The sequence below is a fragment of the Spermophilus citellus genome, assembly GCF_964194105.1.
Source record: "Spermophilus citellus genome assembly, chromosome: 4".
Taxonomy (NCBI): domain Eukaryota; kingdom Metazoa; phylum Chordata; class Mammalia; order Rodentia; family Sciuridae; genus Spermophilus; species Spermophilus citellus.
The window spans coordinates 3388397-3414740 of record NC_138185.1 but is presented as its reverse complement, the minus strand read 5'-3'; the positions used below and the strand labels follow the sequence as shown (position 1 = coordinate 3414740).

Genomic DNA, 26344 nt, shown 5'->3' with positions numbered 1-26344 from the left:
CCATTTCCCATTGTGCTATTATAATAACTGAGTAAGATTAATGCTATGACTAATATTACATATTACATTCCTCAACTATGTTATATTCATCTACAAATAACATTATATACTAAATGATTTGATGGATTTTCTCATACTTACACAGGTTTATCTATTTTTCCCACTGCCTGTGATTCAGAAACAATGTCCTGGAGTTCATCTAAATAAAACAAAAATGATATTTTCATATAATTGGGAAGAGTCAAATGGGGGTTAGTGTAGAATTCCATAAAGATCCACAAATTTGGATACTGATCTCTTGCTTCCTCCATCTCAAAATCCCAATTTTTATTTATTTATTTTTTAGTTATAGGTGGATACAATGTCTTTATTTTACTTTGTGTGGTGCCGAGGATCAAATCCAGTGCTTCACACATGCTAGGCAAGTGCTCTACCTATGAGCCAAAACCCCAGCCCTCAGGCCCCAATTTAATGGAAACAGAAATTTTCTTCTATTTCTGTGCAACCTCAAAAGTTCCTGGCATATACCAAAACACACTCATTATAATTTTTTTTCTTTTTCAACTCAATGAAAGTCAGTGGGGCTAAATAACTGAACAAGATCAATGCTATAACAAATGTTACATTTCTCAAATCTGTTATATTCATCTAAAAATAACAATATATACTATATGATTTGATGGATTTTCTCATTTACACAGGTTTATCTATTGTTGCCACTGCCTGTGATTCAGGAACAATGTCCTGGATTTCATTTCTGTTGTTTATTCATTTAGGTACCAGGAATTGAACCCAGGGGTACTTAACCATTAAGCAATACCCCAAGCTCTTTTTTTTTTTTTCATTTTGAGACAAGGTCTCATAAGTTGCTGAGGCTGGCTTTGAACTTGTGAACTACCTGTGTCAACCTCCCAAGTCACTGGGATGACAGAAATGCTCCACTGTACCCAGCTCTCTCTATATTTTAAAGCAACTTAAATTAAACCAAAAAGAACTTACTGAAATTTTGGTTTGGGAATTCAATGTCCTTCTTTTCTGTCTTTTCCGCAACTTTAGCAGTTTTAATATGCTACAAACACAGGACACATATTAATGTAAACTTTAATTAAGACATATGAATACTTTAAAAACGTCAAGAGTATTAACATTTGAAAAAGTAAATCTGTCTTGCTATGAAAGTTGGACAGTGCATATATTTCATAAATGTTATGGTCATTCTAGAATATTACCTATTCTGAAACCAAGAAGCTACCTTTCATTGCAGACAAGGAGGCAGAAGATCCTACAAATTTTCTAATCCCATCCATAGCTAGAGTAATAATTCTCATCTATTATTGACAATCTCTAGAACCTCCACGGCAAATCTCCTGTTGTTGCTGATTTCACAGGCTATACCTCTTCTGTCTTTTCACTGAAGTATGTAGAGAACTTGGAAATTATGAAGTATTAAATTATTTTAAAATTTTTGGCCTCTGCCCAGGTAAGTTCTTGTCTGCATTAAGCTTTCCTCTTTCCATAGCCACAGAATCATACTTCATGAAGATAAAATTAAAATTTGCTATCACTTTCAGAAAATATACCCAAGATATCCCAAGATATTTTACCTTGCCTTAGCAATCTTTTCTACCTAATTTAGCCAATGATTTTCTATACTTGGAAACAGCTGTAGAAATATGCAGGTACATTTTTGGGTGTCACAGTGAAGAGGGTTCTCCTGAAATATGTAAGTGCAATTCTAGCTACAATACCTATCATTTACAATATTCAGGACCATGGCAAACAATTAAAAAATAATACCTTTATTAAAAAATACTTAGCTCAATAATTTAGGCCATTAGTTTTTAACTATTTTTTCTTTCTTCAACACTTACATTCTTTATTTCCCACAAACACCCATTTAAAGTTTTAAAAAATCCACCAAGTGCTCTTTTTTAAAATTTTAGCATGAAGACTACTATGCTTTGAGAATATTGCTCACATTTTATGAACTAATGTATGTTCATAAATGTATTGTATTCAGTAACAATGATCAAATTCAGTCTTAAATTTAAACTGAACCTTGCCTAACACTTGGACTTATTCTCAAGTTTCCCCCTTAACTCTTAGGAGCTATTTTTGAATCTTTACTTGTTCCTGACCCCTGCTTCAACAGATCCCAGGAGAAATTTACCATGTTCATACTCCAGAAGAAAATAAAAACCCATTAAGTGTTCCTCATCTACAAACTTTTCTTTCTCCAAGAAACCATTTTTTTTCCTTATCCATTCCCCATTCCTGTCCCTTCAATAACCTGGAATGAATGCCCTTGTTTTCAATATTCATGGGACTAACTTTTACTGGTACTTCAAAAATTAATTCACCCTCCCTCAATATTTCCTTAAAAGGTCTCTGCTGATTTTCACCCTCTTTTCCAGCTATATTGGTTAGCCTTTTCAATGGCTGTTATGGAAACTTCTATGTACATCTGATGATGCTTACACTGTGTTGTGATTATCTTATTAACCATGAGAGACTTTGAAATACATAAATACAGAGTCCATTTGGATCTCACATTTCTGTACCCACTAAAGCCTTCTCCATAGCAGATGTTAACTTGTATCACAAACTCTTTTTTTTTTAAGAGAGAGTGAGAGAGGAGAGAGAGAGAGAGAGAGAGAGAATTTTTTTTTACTATTTATTTTTTTAGTTCTCGGCGGACACAACATCTTTGTTGGTATGTGGTGCTGAGGATCGAACCCGGGCCGCACGCATGCCAGGCGAGCGCGCTACCACTTGAGCCACATCCCCAGCCCACAAACTCTTAATAATAGAAAGACCTTTTCTCCTAACAGTGTAAAAGCTGCAATTATAGTGAACAGATGTTAATAAGTCTTATAGCAAGCATAGTAAATGAGTCATACTTTAGAAGAAACCTATTTTAAAGGATAATAAATGATATCTAGAAAAATATACTGGTTATAAAAGAAGTCAGCTCAATATATATTTCTATGATAATCTGAAAACAATTTAAAAAATACCCAAAGAGTACTTACTTTGTCTGCATTCTCTCTCCTATTTATTCCTTCTGATGATCTAGGTTTAAGGGATATAGCATTATCCACTCCATTTTCTGATGCTTTAGAAAGAGCAGCTTTTTCTGCTGAACTTATCATTTGCAGTGGTGGTTTAATTCTTCTTCTTCGTGGTGTTGCTAAAGGAGGACAAAGGATGGTGAGAGTTGTTTTTTTTGTTTGTTTTTTTGTACTGAGGTACTTTTTTAGGTGAGAAAGATAAGAAAGGGAGGTTCTTGGAAACCAGTTTTCAAGTTTCTGGTTTAGAAAAATAAGTGGACATGGATGCCACTTATCAAGAAGTGGAGAAAAAAAATGTCAGAGTGTAAGGTAAGATAGACTTAATTTTGGACTTATTAAGTTTGAGAAATTTGTCATACATTAGGCAATTGCTCAGCAGATTTGGGGAATGGAAAGTCAATATTAAATTGTCAGGAAGACAGACTTTGTTTAAAACTATTAGCACAAAGTATCAGTTTTTTCTAAATTTATAACTCTTAGTATATGCCAAGCATTGTCTAAATATTTAATAAATATTCCTTTTTGAATGATGATCTTTATTTAATCTTCTAATCTTGATGAGACAGACACTTTGATTCTGTATCACAAAAAAAGACAGTGGTTCTAAATTTAGCTAGAAAATAATCTTACAAAATACACACTGGGGTACAGGAAGAGCCAAACAGTATGATTAATTCAATTATTAACCATTATGTTATGCTGCCTCCTGTTTAGATTATGATAAATTATTAATGCTGGATACTAATATTTTGAAAAATGTTTATATCTCAATACTCATTATATCTTTCTTCCCACTAGAAGATATTTGTGATTCATATTTTTATCAATTTTATGTCTCTTCAGGAAAATGATGTCAAAATTTCCCGGAATTAAATATTTTCTCCTTTGAAATATAATACTTGTTAAAAAATCTTTTAAGATTATAAAACTTACATGTGTTGATTAAAAGTACTGGACTTCTCACAGTGTATCTATCTGCACCAGGAACAATCATTGATGCTTCAGACATTTTTCTTTTGCTAGGAGTAGTTATCTTAAACCATGAGAAACAACCACATTAAACATACACTCTCTCTGAAATTAAATATCCTACAATTTTACTCATAACATGCATATGATGCTTTTTAAAAATAAGACAATATTCAGAAATTTCTGTGTTTCAGGCTGACCACAAGGTTTTATCCATATTTGGTATTGCATAAGTAATCAAAACAAATCAGAAATACTGTTTAATATTTATTAAATATCTAGATGTATACAATATAGTGCCTTCATGTACAAACTGAAAATATTTTACTGACTTTAAGTTTATCTAGCTAACTTGCAATTTCCTCTTCTATTTTATGAGGATTATGTTTGTACTTATGTACGTACTTATGTAAAATTATTTTTAAATGCTTTCATAATGTTAAGCATTCTTTAAAACTTTCACACAATTTTGAAACTGGAATTAATAATCTGTGGAAACCAAAATGCCTTTGAAATAAGCCACTATAGGAATTTAGAGATTTGGTGGCACGTAGGAGAGGCTTCAACAAGGATTTGTATTTTTCTACATCATCCCAGAGTGAATGACTTATAAGAGTACCAGAAGTAGATAAGCAAAAGTGGGGACTACAAAAATTCAAAGTTTCTGAGGGCACCACATAAAGTAACATACCATACAGAAGCATAGGACAGCTGTTTTTTTCTTTCTTTTTTTCAAGGAACAGTTCCTTAAATCAGAGGGGAAAATAAACCATGGAGCAGGGAATAGGTATATATGTGGGATGTGGGGTAAGTGTAGAAAATACAGGAGGAAAAGGAATTTTAATATTAACCAGAAAAGCAGCTTTGGAACCAGTATATTGTTCTTAAAGAAATTACTGTTTTTGTGATATATTGAATGAGAGCTGAAATATTGATATATACTTATATACTGAAGAAATAAAAGATGTCATTTTTCATTTAGTTGAAGACATAACACCACAGAAGAAAGTACTGAGTAACAAACATGCAAAAATGTATGTAAAAGCCTGTGGAGAGTCATAGTCGACTAAAGATAAGATTAATAAAATCTGAAATAGAAAAAAAGTTTCAAGAAGAAAGAAAAATGAACTAAGACCTGCAAATATAAGTATGTTTTAGATGAGTAAAGTTTTTTTTTTTAAAAAAAGGAACAAATGATGTGATTGCAGGTCTACAGAACTAAATCAAAATCTATCGAGTCAGTGAGATAAAAAGATTTTTGAGCAAAAGAGTGCTGTCAGAACACAGTTATTTAACAACAAATTCACTAGCATAGCAGGGATAGCTTAGAGGATGAAGCAATAGTGTCAACAACCAATTAGGAGGCTACGACGTTAACCTAGGTGTACTGAGGTGAGTAACGGAAGGAAGGAAGGATATGAGAGACACTATGAAAGGACAGTCATCACCATCTTGGCTCTAGATATATGGGGAAAAGATGTCAGCATCAAGGCTATCTCCAGAAAAATTAACAGTATTGTTATTGAGGTGTGGAGGCAGATATGATTTGAGCAAAAATTAAGATTAGACTTTAGAAATGACTTGAAGATAGAGACAAGAGGAAATCTTAGAACAAAGAATATAGATGCACTGATAGAACTTTGAGGACAAGTCTGGACATAATTTAAAAGCTTAAATTATGTGTATGAAAGAAGCTCTGCAAGGAAGCCGTAAAATGTTTAGAACACTGGGTAGGTAGTAAGCTTTTAGAGAAAAATCTATAAAAAGGTAGATGGGAGAGAAAGTTTCTTTGATGGAGCAGAAGTAGGAAAAGAATTAGAGTGCTAATTCCATAGTAAACCTGTTCTAACTCCTAACCCTACACATATACATAATCAGCCAAAATATTATCTTCTTGTGTTTGCATTTGCAAAACGTGGGAGGAAACTGAATTGTCATTTATCAAGGCCAATAATATATAAATGCAAGCTAAGTTTTTTTTGTACTTATTATAACAATGATTTGACTTATGCAGTTCTATAAACAACTATTTTGACACCATATTTACCTCGAGCTGACTATTTTTCACATTTCCTTGGTTACTATTTTTTATGTATTTTGGAGGCTCAGCAAATTCATTTTGAGGATTAGATTTTTCTTTTAAACTACTAAGTTCTTCTTCTACTGGTGAGAACTGACTTTCTGGCACTAGAATCTTGGTAGAGAATGTAGAAAAAAACTATTTTAAAACTGTAACCCATAAAGTAATAAAATTTTAATAAATCTACTCACCTCACATTTACAAATGTCAACTCTTTCCCTCTTTTATCCATATACCAATTTTTACAAAGTGACTCAACTAAATATTCATTTGTAAACAAGTGTTGCCTTTAGTGGAAGAACATATATTTCTAATTTACAAAGTTACTAAAAGTGGTGTTTATCAATAATGCTGTAATCTTTGTAATGAAATTATCATTAGTAACTTTATACAAATCATATACATTTTATTAGAGTTCCGTTTATATTGAGATAATATGTTTTTTTAGATATTCACCCATTGTCAACTTTATTGCTATTATTGTTTACTCTTCAACTTTGCCCAGTGATAAAAATAAATTAAGTCAGAGATATACCTGTGATCCACTTGCATCAAAAAGTATATGCACAGATGTTTTGGCAACTGAAATACCTTGTTTTCTGGCAAATTCCTAAAATTCAATTCAAAATAATGTCATTTTCTTTCCATTTAATGCAATTATTTCCTATCTGTATTCTTCCAAATTACCAAAATTTCCTTTTCTCATATATATAAATACCCTTCCTCAGAACACTTCAATTACTTCCTAGTAACCTTGTCTTACCATTTTGTTCCCTCTACAAGGGTTCCTCACCAATATATCCTATTATCTTTCAACATAAATCTTCTGCACTATCTAAACTTTTCAACAGGATATCTCCCCCAATTCATTTAAGATGAATTGTCACCTTAAATTCTCATTAAATAATATTTGGCTTAAAATGTCTTCCACAATCCTGGAAAGCATCTTATCCAAATCCTTCTCTTTAACTCTGAAGCCCATTCAAGGCCCATCTCCACAATAACGCCTTACCTTCAAACCTCTTATGATCATTCTCTTTCTTCAGTTTCCATACATAATTCATTTTCCCTAAACTAATTACTTACTTCTTCTGAGGTATCATTGGTACAATTCTTACAATGCTTAATATCTTGAAGTGCTTTGTTTCATTTCACTTTTAAACACATGGTAGGAATTCAATAATGTTCTAAGAAGTTGCTGCTAATTCTGTCATCTGAGATATTTTCTAATAGACATCTCAAAGGATATTAGGTGATGGCTATTCCACAGTACAATTTTAAAGAACTACATGTCATTTTAAGAAATGTAGAATGGGAAAAAATAGCAATGGAACTTTTAGCCCCAAACTGGGTTTCCAGAATTATGAACATAATAAATATTTAAAGAGTTTAAAAACTTACCCTATATTTATCAGCACCAAAAATTTTTTGAGTCACATTAGTGATTTCCAATGATACATCAAAATACAAAAGCAATTCCTTCCCTTCTCTTTTACCAATTTTTACTATATTTTTCAGAATTACAGTCAGTAGCTTCTTTGATTCTATCACTGCAAACAAATCACAATTTATATTAATTTCTATATCACTCTAAGTATACTATAAAAAAAGAAAAACATACAGCATATTAATTTAAATTAATTCAATCAAACTTAAAACTTCTAAAACTGAAAAAGTGTTTAATCAATTCTGGCACTACCTATCTATGTAAATAAGTCAATTTATCTTTCAGTGTCATAGTGTCCTAGATCTATACATTACTTGGTAATGTCATAACTAATGAAATAGAGCATAGAATAGTTCTGGACTCTAAGAAACTCTTTTTTAAATATTTATATTTTAGTTTTAGGTGGACACAATATCTTTATTTTATTTTTATGTGGTGCTGAGAATTGAACCCAGTGCCCTACGCATGCTAGCCAAGCGCACTGCCACTTGAGCCACATCCTCAGCCTCCTCTAAGAAATTCTTAACAGATCCAACATGGCGGCGGGTGGAGAGGCAGCGTTTTCAATACCCCTCCAGTGATGGGGTCATAAAGATGCATAGATAATGCTTAGATTCTACCAACGGAGAATCTCCTAGCAAAATTCCACTGAAGAGAGACCGGCTGGGAGCTACTAGGATTTTTTGACGTGACAGATTGCCCCACGAGACGCAGAGGTCCAGATCCGCCAGCCACAGTCCACTCGCTGCGGCCCGTCCACCCACAGCAAACGTGACTGGGTCCCGCTAGCCTCCGAGACACAACTTGGCAGGAAGAAGTCTTTAGCCAAGGCTTCATGAATTAGTGAGCTGGGAGCTGAAGCCAACCGGGGACAGACCAGTCCCACCCCTCCCTTCGGATACCCTGGCAAGGAGCCTGGGGCCCGCCATAGCAGAGAGGTGACGTCATCAGAGTTCGGCCTACAGAATTCCTTCCCAGCAGAATCCACTTTAGCAGGTGTGTGACTCCCTCCCCATCCAGAAGGAAACTTCATGGACCTCTCAGGGGTCGTGTCTGTAGGGAAGTAGAGGGGATCCCCAACCAATCCCCAACCCCCCATATCACCAGCGGTGACTCCCAAGGTCTTAGCCACCAGTTTACCACAGCACTGGGGCTTAAATGGGACACGAGGTGGGGCTGCAAGTGTAACTAGATCTCCGGGGAACCGCTTCTGGCGAACAGGACCTGGCTGACAGAAGGAAGGGGGGTGAGGGCCGGAGAAGTGAAACGGCTCTGGACTGACAAGTCTGAGAGACTCCCAGGAGACGCCTTACAGGGATTGCTATGGGCAGGTAGAGAGCAGAAGCTCCACTCGGAGGGCACAGCTCCACCTACTGGAAGAGAAGAACATGGATCTCTAAGACTTCAATATTTTTTTTCTTTTTTCTTCTCTCTGTTCCTTTCTCCCCTTTTCCTTCTCTCTTTCTTTCCCGTTTCAAGTTTTATTGTTCTTTTCATTCCCCTCTAATTTCTCTCTCTCTCCTTCTTTCTTTTTAAGAGCACCTTCATTCCCCTACCCCCCAACTTTCATCCCAAGAATTACGTCTTCCATTACGTGTAATTGTCTAAATGCAAATAGGTGAATGTCTCGAGGCTGTCTATAGGGCTCCTAAATACCTAGCTACTACCAATACCCTGATCCAATTGCCTGTTAGTATCCACCTTCAGTAGAGCAATCTTCTAAAGTAGCCAAGACATACTAACCCTCGTACCATCATAGCACCTAACCTAAACATATAGTCCTAAGAACAAACAACAAATCACTATATGCATACAGAACCTGGAAGCCATTTATGAATTGAATGAATCAGCTTTAAAGTACAATAAAGCCCAACATTTCTAGGCATAATCTCCCACCACAAAGGAGAGACAACAGAGATATACAAAGCCAAAACAAATGTATAGGAGAAAGGAGTTACAAAGCAGTCAAACAGAGCTGGAAAGTAACGTGAAAAACATGAAAAAACAAGGGAAAAAAGGACTACAAACAATGCAAGACAACTTAAATCTACAGGAGGACCTAGAAGCATCAGAAACATGGACAGGGAAAGAAATCAAGGCATACCTAACTCAGATGGAACGGAATATTAGAGAAGACATGAGACAGCAAGTCCAAGCATTGAAAGTATATTTTGAAAACGAACTAAACAAACAAATTCAAACTGCAAAGAACGAGCTTTACTAGGAGACAGAGATTTAAAAAAAAAAACCAAACAGTAATCCTAGAAATGCAAGAAACCATAAACCAGATTAAAAACTCTAATGAGAATATTACAAATAGACTAGATCAACTAGAAGTCAGAATATCAGATAATGAAGACAAAGTTTATCAACTTGAAAAGAATATAGTCAACACAGAAAAGATGCTTAAATCTCATGAGCAATCTATCCAAGAGATATGGGATCGCATAAAAAAACCAAATTTGAGAGTTATTGGGATAGAAGAAGGCACAGAGTTTCAAGCCAAAGGAATGGACAACTTATTAAATGAAATAATCCTAGAAAACTTCCCAGAGATGAAATATGGAATGGATTGCCAAATCCTGGAAGCCTACAGGACCCCAAACATCCAAAACCGTAATAGACCAACTCCAAGACATATAATTAAGAAGACAGCTAACATACCGAACAAGGAGAGAATATTAAAAGCTATGAGAGAAAGGAGGAAGATTACATTCAGGGGTAAACCAATTAGGTTAACGACTGATTTTTCATCACAGACTTGGAAAGCGAGAAGATCCTGGAACAACGTATTTCAAACGCTGAAAAATAATGGATTCCAACCAAGAATACTGTATCCAGCAAAATTAAGCTTCAGATTTGACAATGAAATTAAAATCTTTCACAATAAACAAAAGCTAAAAGAATTCGCAGCCAGAAAACCAGCACTGCAAAGCATTTTGAGCAAAATACTACAAGAAGAGGAATTGAAAAATAGTGCCCAAAACTAACAGTGGGAGGCATCTCAGTAAAGGGGGAGAAAAATAACCAAAGAGGAAAAACTAGCCAAACTAAAATAAATAAATAAATAAATATGACTGGAAGTACAAACCATATTTCAATTGTAACCTTAAATGTTAATGGCTTAAATTCACCAATCAAGAGACATAGGCTAGTAACCTGGATTAAAAAAACAAATCCAACAATATGCTGCCTTCAGGAGACTCACATGATAGGAAAAGACATACACAGGCTGAAGGTGAAAGGTTGGGAAAAATCATACCACTCACATGGCCCTCAGAAGCAAGCAGGAGTGGCCATACTCATATAGAATAAAATCAACTTCAAACCTAAGTTAATCAAAAGGGATAAAGAAGGACACTATATACTGTTAAAAGGAACCATCCACCATCAAGACATAAAAATTATCAATTTGTATGCACCAAACAATGGTGCTGCAACATTCATAAAACAAACTCTCCTCAAGTTCAAGAGTCAAATAGACCACAACACAGTAATTATGGGGGACTTCAACACACCGCTCTCGCCATTGGACAGATCCTCTAGACAAAAGCTGAACAAAGAAACTATAAAACTCAATAACGCAATCAATAACCTAGACTTAACTGACATATATAGAATATATCAACCATCATCAAGTGGATACACATTCTTCTCAGCAGCACATAGATCCTACTCAAAGATAGACCATATATTATGCCATAGGGCGACTCTCAGTAAATATGAAGGTGTGGAGATAATACCATGCACCATATCTGATCATAATGGAATGAAACTGGAAATCAATGATAAAAGAAGGAAGGAAAAATCATACATCACATGGAAAATGAACAATATGTTACTGAATGATCAATAAAGGAGGAGATAATAAATTCTTAGAGACAAATGACAATACAGACACAACATACCAGAATCTATGGGACACAATGAAAGCAGTTTTAAGAGGGAAATTCATTTCTTGGAGTTCTTTCCTCAAAAAAAGAAAAAAACAACAAATAAATGAACTCACACTACACCTCAAAAACCTAGAAAAGGAAGAGCAAAACAACAGCAAATGTAGTAGAAGACAAGAAATAATTAAAATTAGAGCAGAAATCAACGAAATTGAAACAAAAAAAACCACTGAAAAAATTGAAAAAACTAAAAGCTGGTTCTTTGAAAAAATAAATAAGATCGACAGGCCCTTAGCCATGCTAACGAAGAGAAGAAGAGAGAGAACTCAAATTACTAACATACGGGATGAAAAAGGCAAAGTCACAACAGACACTACAGAAATACAGAAGATAATTAGAAAGTATTTTGAAATCCTATATTCCAATAAAATAGAAGATAATGAAGATATCGATAAATTTCTTAAGTCATATGATCTGCCCAGATTGAGTCAGGAAGACACACACAATTTAAACAGACCAATAACAAAAGAAGAAATAGAAGAAGCCATCAAAAGACTACCAACCAAAAAAAGCCCTGGACCGGATGGGTATACAGCGGAGTTTTACAAAACCTTCAAAGAAGAATTAATACCAATAATTTTCAAGCTATTTCAAGAAATAGAAAAAGAAGGAGCTCTTCCAAATTCATTCTACGAGGCCAACATCACCCTGATCCCGAAACCAGACAAAGACACTTCAAAGAAAGAAAACTACAGACCAATATCTCTAATGAACTTGGATGCAAAAATTCTCAATAAAATCCTGGCGAATTGAATACAAAAGCATATCAAAAAAATTGTGCATCAAGATCAAGTAGGATTCATCCCTGGGATGCAAGGCTGGTTCAATATACGGAAATCAATAAATGTAATCCACCACATCAATAGACTTAAAGACAAGAACCATATGATCATCTTGATAGATGCAGAAAAAACATTCAACAAAGTACAGCATCCCTTTATGTTCAAAACACTAGAAAAACTAGGGATAACACGAACTTACCTCAACATGGTAAAAGCTATATATGCTAAACCTCAGGCAAGCATCATCCTAAATGGAAAAAAACTGAAGGCATTCCCTCTAAAATCTGGAACAAGACAGGGATGCCCTCTATCACCACTTCTATTCAATTTAGTTCTTGAAATACTAGCCAGAGCAATTAGACAGACAAAAGAAATTAAAGGCATAAAAATAGGAAAAGAAGAACTTAAATTTTATCGCTATTTTCGGATGACATGATAATATATTTAACAGACCCAAAAGGGTCTACAAAGAAACTGCTAGTTAATAAATGAATTCAGCAAAGTGGCAGGATATAAAATCAACATGCATAAATCAAAGGCATTCCTGTATATCAGTAACAAAACTTCTGAAACGGAAATGAGGAAAAACACTCCATTCACAATATCCTCAAAGAAAATAAGATACTTGGGAATCAACCTAACAAAAGAGGTGAAAGATTTATACAATGAAAACTACAGAACCCTAAAGAGAGAGATAGAAGAAGATCTTAGAAGATGGAAAAATGTACCCTGTCATGGATAGGCAGAACTAACATCATCAAAATGGCGATATTACCCAAAGTTCTCTACAGGTTTAATGCAATGCCAATCAAAATCCCAACGGCATTTCTTGTAGAAACAGATAAAGCAATCATGAAATTCATATGGAAAAACAAAAGACCCAGAATAGCAAAAGCAATTCTAAGCAGGAAGTGTGAATCTGGAGGTATAGCGATACCAGAGTTCAAACTGTACTACAAAGCACCAGTAACAAAAACAGCGTGGTACTGGTACCAAAACAGGCAGGTGGACCAATGGTACAGAATAGAGGACACAGAAACCAATCCACAAAAGTACAACTTTCTTATATTTGATAAAGGGGCTAAAAGCATGCAATGGAGGAAGGATAGCATCTTCAACAAATGGTGCTGGGAAAACTAGAAATCCATATGCAACAAAATGAAACTGAATCCCTTTCTCTCGCCATGCACAAAAGTTAACTCAAAATGGATCAAGGAGCTTGATATCAAATCAGAGACACTGCGTCTGATAGAAGAAAAACTTGGCTACGATCTACATACTGTGGGGTCGGGCTCCAAATTCCTTAATAGGACGCCCATAGCCCAAGAGTTAATAACAAGAATAAACAAATGGGACTTACTTAAACTAAAAAGTTTTTTCTCAGCAAGAGAAACAATAAGAGAGGTAAATAGAAAGCCTACATCCTAGGAACAAATTTTTACCCCTCACACTTCAGATAGAGCCCTAATATCCAGAATATACAAAGAACCCAAAAAATTAAACAATAAGATAACCCAATCAACAAATGGGCCAAGGACCTGAACAGACACTTCTCAGAGGAGGATATACAATCAATCAACAAGTACATGAAAAAATGCTCACCATCTCTAGCAGTCAGAGAAATGCAAATCAAAACCACCCTAAGATACCATCTCACTCCAGTAAGATTGGCAGCCACTATGAAGTCAAACAACAACAAGTGCTGGGAAGGATGTGGAGAAAAGGGTACACTTGTACATTGCTGGTGGGACTGCAAATTGGTGAGGCCAATTTGGAAAGCAGTATGGAGATTTCTGGGAAAGCTGGGAATGGATCCACCATTTGACCCAGCTATCGCCCTTCTCGGACTATTCCCTGAGGATCTTAAAAGAGCGTACTATAGGGATACTGCCACATCAATGATCATAGTGGCACAATTCACAATAGCTAGAGTGTGGAACCAACTCAGATGCCCTTCAATAGATGAATGGATTAAAAAAATGTGGCATCTATACACCATGGAGTATTACGCAGCACTAAAAATGACAAAATCATAGAATTTGCAGGGAAATGGATGGCATTAGAACAGATTATGCTAAGCGAAGCTAGCCAATCCTTAAAAAACAAATGCCAAATGTCTTCTTTGATATAAAGAGAGCAACTAAGAACAGAACAGGAAGGAAGAGCATGAGGAAAAGATTAACATTAAACAGAGACGAGTGGGGGGAGAGAAAGGGAGAGAGAAGGGAAAGCATATGGAAATGGTAGGAGACCCTCAATGTTACACAAAATTACATATAAGAGGTTGTGAGGGGAAAGGGGGGGAACAAGGGAGAGAATTGAACAACAGCAGATGAGGTAGAGAGGGAAGATGGGAGGGAAGGGGAAGGGGGATAGTAGGGGATAGGAAAGGCAGCAGAATACAACAGTCACTAATATGGCATTATGTAAAAATTGTGAATGTGTAACTGATGTGATTCTGCAATTTGTATTTGGGGTAAAAATGGGAGTTCATAACTCACTTGAATCAAATGTATGAAAGATGATATGTCATGAGCTTTGTAATGTTTTGAACAACCAATTAAAAAAAGAAAAAAAAGAAATTCTTAACAAAATATTCATAATACATTTGAGAAAGCCATTTTATTAACTTTTAAAAAGGTCAACAAAGAAAATAACTTTAATAAGTACTAAATTTATACGCATAAGCATTTATTCAAACATTTCTATTAAATATAGTTGTTATATACTTACATAAATGTTACAAATACCATTTGATAAATATCAATAGGATATCTCCCCCAAATATCTTATGCTCAACAAATTTTTAAATCCAGCAAAAATATTGTAAATGCCATTTTATAAGCAGTACTCCACTTAACTCCCCAGAAAAGTTATCTACAAATCACCTGGCACCTGATTAATTTGCCTATATTATGGACTAAGCCCCAGCCCAGGGACCACTACTGCTCCTATCCTACCTATGGTAGGGCTGCTACTGTTGGCTGAGAAATCTCCACACCTGCCCACAGAATACACTTTTGAGCAGGAAGAAAACATGTGGAGGTAGAAGAACCAAAACAAAATATGGAATTTCTGCTTCAGAAAAAGCTCTGTATGCCACCCCATGATCTGCCTAAAGAAATGAAATAACCCTATGGGTTATGAAATTTTCTGATTCTTAAGAAGTTTGCTGAAGCAGAAAATGTTTTAAGTCCTTTTGCACGTATATGTTGTGAAACTTCCACAGTAAATCACCCTTTGATGGTACAAATTATTAATAGATTGAAGATAGTGGTGACATAGTTTCTAACTCAAGGAGTTATGGTGGTTTAAAAACAGTTATCGCAACAGTAACAATTTTTTAGGTTTCAGAGATGAAAATTTAGGTGGCTTTTAAGATGATAATGTTTCATGTTTCTATGATCAAGATTAAAACATTTGTAATCTTAATGAAATATTTTTGCTAATTGTTTTATCCTTCTGATAATGCATTTTTTTTTGTAGTTTGCTGGGAACTTAAATGTAATGTTTGCTTTTGTGGCTTGCAAGCACAAGAATATGAGAATTACTTCAAATCTGATTTTGCTGAATGATTTCACACCTGGTCTGTACAAAGATTTGTGTACTTGTATTGTAACTGCCTATACAGAAATTCATTGGTATTTTTTACATTTCGTTGATTACTTACATGAAATTTCTGGTACTTGCATCAATTGCCTGGAACATGTTTGTGGCTTGCTTTGTTTTTTAATTTGTTAGCAATATTACTGAGATTCCAGAAGACTTCCTGTTACATTATTTGCTACAAAATTTAAATATTTATGTATATCAACATATCAGAACTTTATTAATGTATCAAATTCAATGGATGGTATTCCAGCATACTATAGTTACATGAATATGTTAATATGCTTTTATCCTGCAAAGTCATTTAGAAAAATCTTTTTAAAAGTATATACCTAATTTTTATATAAAAATATCCTCAGGAATTATCACTTCACATTAATCAAACATGGGACAAAGGGACTGAGAATACATTCAAAAGATGTTAAGTAAAAATGAATGCTCATGGAAAGTGGGTTATATAGAGGAAACAGTCAAGAATGACTTCCATATTTGGCAAAACTAGATGATTATCAAACCATTTATTAAGACAGGAAATGAAGGAGGAGCTTTTTAAAGTATGATAATGAGCTCAGTTTCATGTACATGGGTATTTGTGAAAATATCCAAGTAGAAAAGCATTATATCTGTATCTAGAGTCAGCTGAGAAATAAGAAAAAAAATATTTTTAAAAAAGTTGTGGCCAACATTGTCAAATGTGAGTCAGTATGAGGACTGACTCACATTTTTAAAAATTATGAGTTAATTATTATCTTGATAGTGAAAAAATTTCAGTGGAGTTCTTGATACAACAGAATATATTAAGAACAGAAGTTAATAAGTGGGATGGCATCAAATTTAAAGGCTTATGTACAACAAAGGCTATGAATGGGAAAAGAGCTGAAGATGACATGGCTTTTTGTTTTAAGATGTAGACATGTGACGCCTTTTGTATGCTGAAAAAAGAGAAATGAGGAAGAAGATATAAGAAATATGAATTGATGGAGCAAATAACTGAAAAATATGAATGGAGAACTCAGAGAAATTAGCCTTCCACAAGAATAGCCTTCCATTTACAGCAGTTATTTTTTTCTTTTTGCTTTCGTTTTTGTTTTTTTGTAGTGGGTGAGGGTATTGGGGATTGAACCCAGGAATACCTTACTACTGAGTTACATCCCCAGCCCTTTTTATTTTGAGACAGGGTCTCACTAAGTTGCTGAAGTCGGCCTCAAACTTGTGATCCTCCTCTCTCAGCTTCCCAAGTTACTGGGATTATAGGGGTGTGCTACTGCACCTGGCTACAGAAGAGGTTTTTTTTTTTTTTTTTTTTTTTTTAGCAGGATAGAAAGATGTTTGAAGACTAAGGGTCTAAGAAGTTAAAATCTCTAGGCTTTCTTACCTGAAAATAATCATGTTTTTCTGGGTTATCACATCATAGTAAAAGAAAGGGGGGGGAGGGAAAACCCAGCTTAAGTTTATAAAGATGTAAATAGCTGCTGTTAGAGAACCAGAAAAAAGTCACTATAGACATGGAGGACTGCCAAGCAGCTGTGAGAGAATCTGAAGTTCAAAGTTAGAGACTTCCATTTGAGTAAGATGTAGTAAATTATGGCAGTAATATGTGGTAAATTATCCTCCTAGAAAATAATAGGAAAAAATTAAAACTCATATATGTTTAGTTCTTTTGCCCATTTGTTGATTGCGTTATTATCAGTGTTAAGATTTTTTGACTTTTAAATATATTCTGGATATTAATACTCTGTCAGAAGAATAGCTGGAAAATATTTCTCTCCCATTCTGTAAGTTCTCTCTTCATATACTTATAAGGTTCCTTTGTTGTACATAAGCCTTTAAATTTGATCCCATCCCACTTATTGATTTTTGGGTTTTATTAGTTGAGTTTTAGGGGTCTTGATAAGGAAGTCAGTGACTGTACCGATAAGGTGAAGTGCTGATCCTATGTTTGATTCTAGCGATTGAAAAGTTTCTTAATTCTAAGATCTTTGAACCACTTGAGTTGACTTTTGTGCAGGTTAAGGGATAGGAATCAAGTTTCATTCCTTTACATATAGATAGCCTTTTAAATAAATGCTGATGGGAAAACCTGATACTTTTATCCAACATACGTTTTTGGCTCTTTTGGCAAGTATCAGATGACTATGTCTTTGTTGATTTGTCTGTGTCTTCTATTCTATTCCACTGATCTTCTGTATGTTTGATGACAATACCATGCTGTTTTTATCACTATTGCTCAGTAGTATTATTTAAGATCAGGTATTGTGATGTCTCCAGTAATCCTTTTCTTGCTTAGTACTGCTTTGGCTATTCTGGGCCTTTCATTCTTCCAAATTAATTTTAGGAATTTTTTTTCTAGTTCTGTAATTTGCTATTAGTATTTTGATGAGGAATATATTGAATATGTATAGTGCTTTTGGTAATAAGTTCATTTTGGCAATATTAATTCTGCCTCTCCAACAACATGGGAGATTTTTCCATCTTCTTGTGTCTTCTTCAATTTCTTTCTTGGGTTTTTCTAGTTTTCATTATAGTTTTTCAACTCCTTGGTTAGAGTACTCCCAGCTATTTTTTTTAAAAGGGGGGCAGGGTTGAATGGACTAGTTTTCCTGATTTCCTTCTAAGAAAATTCAATATTTGAATATAGGAAAGCTACTGATTTTTCTCTTTTAATCTCTATCCTGCTACTTTTCTGAATTTGCTTATCAACTCTAGAAGTCTTTGGGTTGAGTTTTCTTTGGGTCTTGTATATATAATTACAGACAATTCTCAAAAGAAATACAAATGACCAACAAACAAACAATGTTCAACATCCCTAGCAATCGTGGAATATTGAGATCTCATCCCATTCCACTAGGATGGCAGTCATCAAAAGAATATAAATGATAAGTGCTGGTGAGAGTGTGGGGGAAAGATGCACTCATGTATTGTTGATGGGGCTCCACATCAGTGCAACCACTTTGGAAAGCAGGGTGGAGACTCCTCAAAAGATATGCGACCACTGTATGATCCAACTATCCCACTCCATGGTATTTACCCAAAAGGACTGAAATAAGCATACTATAACATACTATATTTATAGCATTCTACAGTGGTAAAGTCTCTGAGTTGTCTGTTACTCCAGGCCCAACTGATCAGTTAAATATTTGCTGCTAATATTTTGGCTCTAGCAGAGTTTTTCTTCCTAAGCCTACAATCAGAGTGGTGAAATGTTCCTATGGGAAATGCTTGAAGGTTTTTCTTGTTATATCCATAGCACTCTGATACATTAAAACATGATTTTTTTCATTTTTGTTATTTTTAATGTTTTATTGATTTTTTATGAAATAATGAAGTTCCTTTTGATGTATTCATGCAAGCATGTAATATGATTTATTACATTCCAATCTCTAGTAATTCCATTTCCCCTCCTCTCTTCCCTCTTCCTGCTTCTTCTACTCTATTTCCTCTACTGTTACTGGTATTCCTTCTATTTATTGTTTTTGTCAACTGGCTATATATATATATATATATATATATATATATATATATATATATAACTTAAAATGTTGTTTTATGCACTTATGAATATGTCAAAATGAGCCCCACTCTTATGTAGAACTATAATGCACTAAAAATAAAAAAGATATTCCAATAAAAATTATTACTCATGAAAAGTACTCAACAACATTGGACTTTAGGGAGATGCAAATAGAAATCATAGAGAACACTAAATGTTCACTGAAATGACTGAAATATGTCTTAATATCTGAATTTGTAAGGACACCAGTCTGCCAAATTACATGATTTTATCCAGCAGCATTACACAATTCCACTTAAAGGAGTAGAGAAACTAGATGCTTGGATTTAATCAAGCAAATGAGATAAAAATATAAGAACCTTGAAAATATGAACAAGCAAGGGGTCAGACTGATTGATCATGGGTTCTAGACTATATAGAAAAGGGAATAAGTACAGGAAGGAGCTGGGTGATTAGAGGGAAATGTGGAGTAGGAAATTTGATGACTTTATGTATGTGAACATCTGAAAATGTTAATTTTGTTCCCATTATTCTACTGTGTTATCCCAAAGAAGATACAGTTCTATTCCAGAAGATAAGAATCAAGAAGAAAACTATAAATGACAATACTTCAATGTACCTTCAATGCTGTACATTTGTACTTTTTCTTCAGGCACAGTGACTGCTTCCCACTGATGATCCTTAAATGTAAAAACAAGTTTTGACAATGAACAGTAGTTTATTCTTAGTTTAAAATATCTTTAAATATCAATTTTTAAGTTATATAAATGATATGATGGTACTAATTTCACAAATTCTTATTCTTACTCCCCCAAAAGAATGACTGTTAATATTTGAGGTTACGCTTTTTAAAAATGTTTCCACATCCTTTTTTTCTTCCTTTGAAATATTTTGTGAAGTCACAGTCATTCCTCAGTTTGCACTACTACTACCTATCTCTAGTTGTAAACCATAATACTCATTAATTGATTATCCTTGGATTCAAAAACTGAGCTCACATGAAAAATAGCCTAAGTAATAATGTGTACCTGTCCAAGTGTTTTTTACTAAAATCTGTATAAATAAAATGATACTAAATTTGCAAAGTTATAGTACAAATTATATATTAGCCCTAAAAATATGGGACCATAAATCCTCCAATAATCTTGTGAGGAAAACAGTTCTAATTATTTGTTCTTTAAAGAAAAATACTTATAAATGAAGACACATATGAAAATTCCTCCAAATCTTCAATCTCTTCATTAATTCTCTTCACTTCTTTGCCTTAGTTGAAACTGGTCATCCCTGAATGGCATCACTTCCTTTCTAGCCTTCTTCAATTAGGGAACTAATTCAGCCATACCTCAAAACTCCAGTGTCAGGAGGAAAGTATTGATACTCTCCTCTCTCTCCAAAGTTCTGTAAAACAAACCTTGCTATTTTGAGACACGTGATGAAACAGAACCCCTTTAAAATTAAAAGTGACTTCCTGGAAGCTGCTTTTCTGTGTCTGGGATTTCCTCCTACAGAGAAAGAGGCTGAGGAGCCACCTACTAGCCAGGGAAGACACCAGGGAAACCGACTTATTCTCACTAGCATAGGCTAGCTAATTTACAAAGTATATCTCCTGCCTTTGGTCCCTCAGTACCTCCTCTTTCATAAAAGCCGAGTCCCTTAAGATGGACATTTGAGACAGAAAAGTTTTAGTGCAGCCTTGGTAGAACCTTCATTCCTGGTTAACAATGGCAGCCCTCACTCTATAGCTACTGATTATTACCATCTACCAACTTGAGAGCAACTCTTACCCATATATTGAGATACCAGTTCACTGCTTCATTTTAAAAAAAAGTTATAGGAATTTAAAACTAGATTTTTTAAGAAGTAAAAATCATAGTATTACAAGCATGAACTATGCCTTTACCCAGCTTCAACAGTTTTTAATATTTTGTGGTAACTTATTCCATCATCACCTCTGAAACTGTTTTATGTGCTTTCCTCTTGACCTCAATTTCTTCTTACATCTCCTGCTTGAATATCTGCCTTACATCATCACCTTTAAAAATCTCTAATACTTAAGATAAAGAACCTAAAAAATAATAGAAAAACTCTTCCCTTAAATTCACATTATTCTACCTACTACTATGCTCTCTTTCCCTTAATTTGATGTTGGGACTTCTCAACAAAAATTCCAATTTTCTAGGAATGCCTAAACTCTCGTCACTTAAGTGAAACTTCTCTTTCGTGAGTCACTAGTTTTTATTTTACTTAATCTTACAGGAGTATTTCATGGTATTGATCATTTTCTCTTATAAAAATTCCTTTCTTAGTCTTCCACAACACCACACCCTTTTAATTTGTTCTCTTTGGGCTGATTCTTGTATCTTGTAAAAATGCATTTTTCACAATTCTTCCATACAGACACTCATAAATCCTATGGTTTTATTTGTTATCTATATAAAGACAGCTTCTATAACTCTACTTAGCGATCACTGCTTGCACCTGAGCTTGGGACCAAAATATTCTACTGCCTACCAGATCTATCCAAGTGTCTCCAAATCAACACATTCAAAATTGAACTCCCCATTCTTGCCCTACAAAACTTACCCTCCTGTGACAGTATCTCCATCTAGTTAACCAAGTTTTATTGAACATTCTTATTATAAAACAAATCACTAAGTTTGTCAATTCTACCTCCCCTTCAGTTTTTCTACAATCCATCCATTCTCACCGTCACCTCCCAAAATCATGCCATTAGGACTTTTCACCTGGATAATTTCAAAAGCCCCCAAACTGCCTCTGATATTGGCCCTTAAACATACATTCTCCCCACAGGGATATCTTATACATGAATGCATAGTACATATCTAATACATAGTTAAGTTCTTAATAATATTTAATGAATTAATGTTACCTCTTAAAATCATTCTTTGGCTCCACACTACTTTATTTTTCCTAACCCTCCATGCATTATATACACTAAATTATATATCATACAGTTCTTTCACTATTTATTTACTTATTTGCTCTGGCAGTCAACATGAGCCCTTGAATGGCTATGAACAAGAAAAAGCAGGTCCCTGATAGCTCATGAATATTACATCCTATGGAGGAAAGTGGACAACAAACCACAAATAAACAAAATGATTTTAAATAGTAACATACTACTACTATGAAAATTCAGAAGTGAGAGGATTCAAAATATATTTGAGAGAAGAATCCCCAGCATCTTGACAGTGTCTAAAACATAATTTATAAATGCATAGTACTTTCCCTATCATATATGATACTATAGTATGGTCTGAATCTCATTAGACCAGGCTGAATGGAGGGAAGAATTAAATTAATAAAATTCTCTTCTTCAAAATGAAATTTCAGTTTCTGAAAGAAAATTCAGTTAAATACTCTCAAAAACACACTAATGAAAACTATCACTGTCCTTGAGAAGTAGAGCTAATCAATGGAATTCGGTTTTAATTAAGAATTCTAAGAAGGTGCTCTAAAATTCAAAAAAAGTGAAAATTTATGGAAATTCTAAGGTATTTGGCTAATGTTTGCTTACAGTTTACCTGGAACAAAAAGCAGGATTCTATCAAGAAACAGACTAAAAGCCTTAATATAATATCACCAGCCACAACCAGATTAATGTCAATCAAGTCTCAATCAGAATTTGGTAATGAGACCACACAATTCCAGATAAAGTATGCTAGTGTACCAAATATTAGGTGAAATATGTTAAGAAACAATGGCTCAAGGATTATCTTCAGGTAAAAAGATCAGTAGAAAACACACCACCTGTCTAGAAGGTTTAAGCAAATTCACTTTCAAATGCTACCCTATCAATTTCTCACTGTTTCAAATAGAACATTTTATGAATGAATAAGACTCTTTTTATTGCCATCTGTTAAAGTTAATTTTAAAAGAATGCCTCTGTATTTGAGTAGTTACTGTATTTTTCTTTTTTAATAATGTTGTGCTGGGGATTGAACACAAATTAAGCACACACTCTGCCATTGAGTTATACTCTCTGGCCCCTCTGCTGTCTCTTCCAGAGTCAACTGACTTTATTCAAGTGAATGTACAATTTTGCATTAACATAATTTATTTCTGAAAGGTGTATGTTAAATTTAGTATTAAAATTTAGGATTAATTTTCCTGTTATAATAAAACATCAGAAAAAAATTCATTTCTAATAAGCTTGGTAGGTTACTATGTTACTCAAAACTACAAGGGCTAACACTGAAATATATTAAAGGAATAGCCAGAAAAATAGAAATTCTTAAAGTAGATTCTTAAAAGTACATATAAAAATTTTCATACATACATACAAATACAGAATAATACAAGAGAAATAAAGCTTACATCATTATCTCCAGCAATGTAAAATGATAGAGTCTGGCTCCCAAGATTAAAATCAATCCAAAATTCCTCAAGTTTTTCATCTGATGGTATTTGCAGCTAATAAAATGAACATAAAACTAGTCTATACTATATTTATAAAATAACAACATAAAATTATTATATTATATCATGGTTAAATTATTATCTTAATTGGCTTTTTAACTAATTGAATCCAGCAACACTATATTCCATAAAAAAGAAAAAGTGTTCTCTGAATTCTTTCTGAAGGAAAAAAGAAGAGTATAGTTTGAAGGGGAAATAAGAGAATAGAACAGCAAGTATAACACTTAAATTTATAAAGAATCAAAGAAAATCCTAGTTCAATATTTTATACAGAAATCAACCTGCTTCAGGAAGTTACAAATACTCAAGTACTAACAGAGGTTGAAAATATTAGTTTGAATATATTTGTGAATGATAAATAATGGGCTTGATTAAGGAAACAGGAGAAAATGTGTAGAGTTACAGATACACATGTGCTGTATTTTCACAGAATTTTTCCCGGTGTCACTGTCATATAAAATACTAAACCAGCTTATTAATTTCTTGTATCAAATCCCGTAATTTATTCGACTTTCCAAAATTAATCTAACAACATGTTTTAAGTTTCAAATTTACCTCATATTTATCAAGAAATGCTGATAAACAAGGAAATGTAAAAACCCTGAAATAGAAAGTGGTTTAAAAAGTTAATAAACCTTCACAGCTTAATCTTCTCCAGTCATAGACTCATGCCTAGAATCAAAGAGAAATCAGTCAGTGGTCATAATATTTTAAATGAAATCCTGTCTATCACCTTATAACATCAGTGTTTAATGCAAATTTGTTTGGGTAAAGAAAAGCATATTACTTTGCTTATACTACTCAACCTACTAGTTTCATAAAGTAACTATATCAAATATTTTGTGTTTACTATAAAATATGAGCATAAATTCCTAAGTTTGCTTACACTACACTAATACAACAAAAGTTCCATAGTAAAAGTTAAGTAAATAATTCTGATAGTAAAAAAATAACTTCTTACAGTTTTCTTTCATGGTCAAATACTATTTTATACACTTAACATATTATACCACTTAATATTCACAACAAACACAAGATAGGTATTATCAGCATTCTTATAGCTAAGGCAAACTGAGGGAGTACAGTTAAATAATTTGTGTGTGGAGGGGTATGTGATGTGTGTATACATATTCATACATATATGTATACACACACACACACACACACACACACACACACACAAGGAAGGTGTGAACTTACAATTTAGATCCAGGTAATATGACTTCTTGCATTTAACCCTCACTGTATTTTTCATTTACTTAGTAAGTAAATACAAACTAATTCATCCACGACATCAATTAAGAAATCAGGCATTACAAATACTATTGTTGTATCATTATAAAAATTATAAAAATTTATTATGTATTTTCTCATGCTCATGCCTGTGATTAAACAATATGTCAATTATAAAGTAATGAGATGATGTCTTTGCTTCATACTTTCATGCTAGTATGTAGATGAAGGAGGCAGTTTAAGAAATATATACTTAGATTTTTATTATTCCTCAAACACTAAGTAATAATGACTATGCAAATCTGAAAAACTGTATGAAATTTGGAGGCACAAAATGATTAATATGAATTAAATAGGAATGCACTTTTTCTTCACAAAGTAGAAAGCTAAACAAGGTCAGCAAAGGATTATTTCAGATTACTGGTGTAGTAATTAACTAAATGATGTTACATAAAATATTGTTTTAAATTAAATACCCAAGTTCACTACATACTCAAATATAAAAGAACAAATAAAGTTATATTAATAAAGGTTTAACACTAGATGTTCCCTCTTGAGCTCTATTTATCAGTAAATGGTTGCTTTGAGTTTACCTTCTCTTATCTCCAAGCATGCCATTTACAAGGTTGAGAAATATCCTGCAATCCTAATTTTAAAAAGAGAAAGACTTTTTTAAAAATCATAATCAAACAAAAACATTTGCTTATTTCTATTTCTTTTATTCCACTTACTGTTTCAAATTCAGAGTCTTTAATTCCTTTAAATGCATTAGCAATAAAATCCATTGAAAACCACTGACATGCCAGTTCTTGTCTTTGTTTTTCTGTGGTCATTCTACATAAAGCTTCCACAATGCCCACCTGCAAGTCATAATCTAGAAAAAAAAATGTAAATTAATGTATGGTTTGAAATTACAAAAATTAATTTATAAAACTACATACATTTTCAAAGGCTTTAGAAACAGAAAGAAATATGAAAATGCTGGTATAGTTTATTCATCTTTTGCTACTTTCCTTATTTGGGTTAGATACATTTCATCATTATAATAATTAAACAGTCCAATTTTTTAAAAAACAAGATTACTGACAGAAGAGTAAAATTTTAAAAAGTATTTAGAAGAAACATCTAAATATTCAGACTCTGCTGTTTCACTATTTTTACTAGAGTTGTAAACTGCAGAACAGTAGTATAGGAAATCACAGAATTTTGTTTTCCTTTTCTTCGACATAATGTTTATAATTAACCCATG

General features: G+C 33.6%; 1 protein-coding gene across 1 annotated transcript in view; it reads right to left on the bottom strand.

Moving 5' to 3' along the window:
- The window catches only part of SYCP2 (synaptonemal complex protein 2), an 88948-nt gene that overhangs the window by 37181 nt on the left and 25423 nt on the right, over positions 1–26344 (bottom strand). The window contains exons 10-21 of the mRNA XM_081291963.1: positions 25827–25969; positions 25689–25741; positions 24418–24463; positions 23761–23856; positions 20042–20102; positions 7522–7670; positions 6656–6730; positions 6088–6234; positions 4005–4104; positions 3033–3190; positions 1000–1069; positions 142–199 (exon numbers count right to left, since the gene is read on the bottom strand). Coding sequence (XP_081148089.1) covers positions 142–199; positions 1000–1069; positions 3033–3190; positions 4005–4104; positions 6088–6234; positions 6656–6730; positions 7522–7670; positions 20042–20102; positions 23761–23856; positions 24418–24463; positions 25689–25741; positions 25827–25969 — 1156 coding nt within the window. The remainder of the gene's footprint in view (positions 1–141; positions 200–999; positions 1070–3032; positions 3191–4004; positions 4105–6087; positions 6235–6655; positions 6731–7521; positions 7671–20041; positions 20103–23760; positions 23857–24417; positions 24464–25688; positions 25742–25826; positions 25970–26344) is intronic.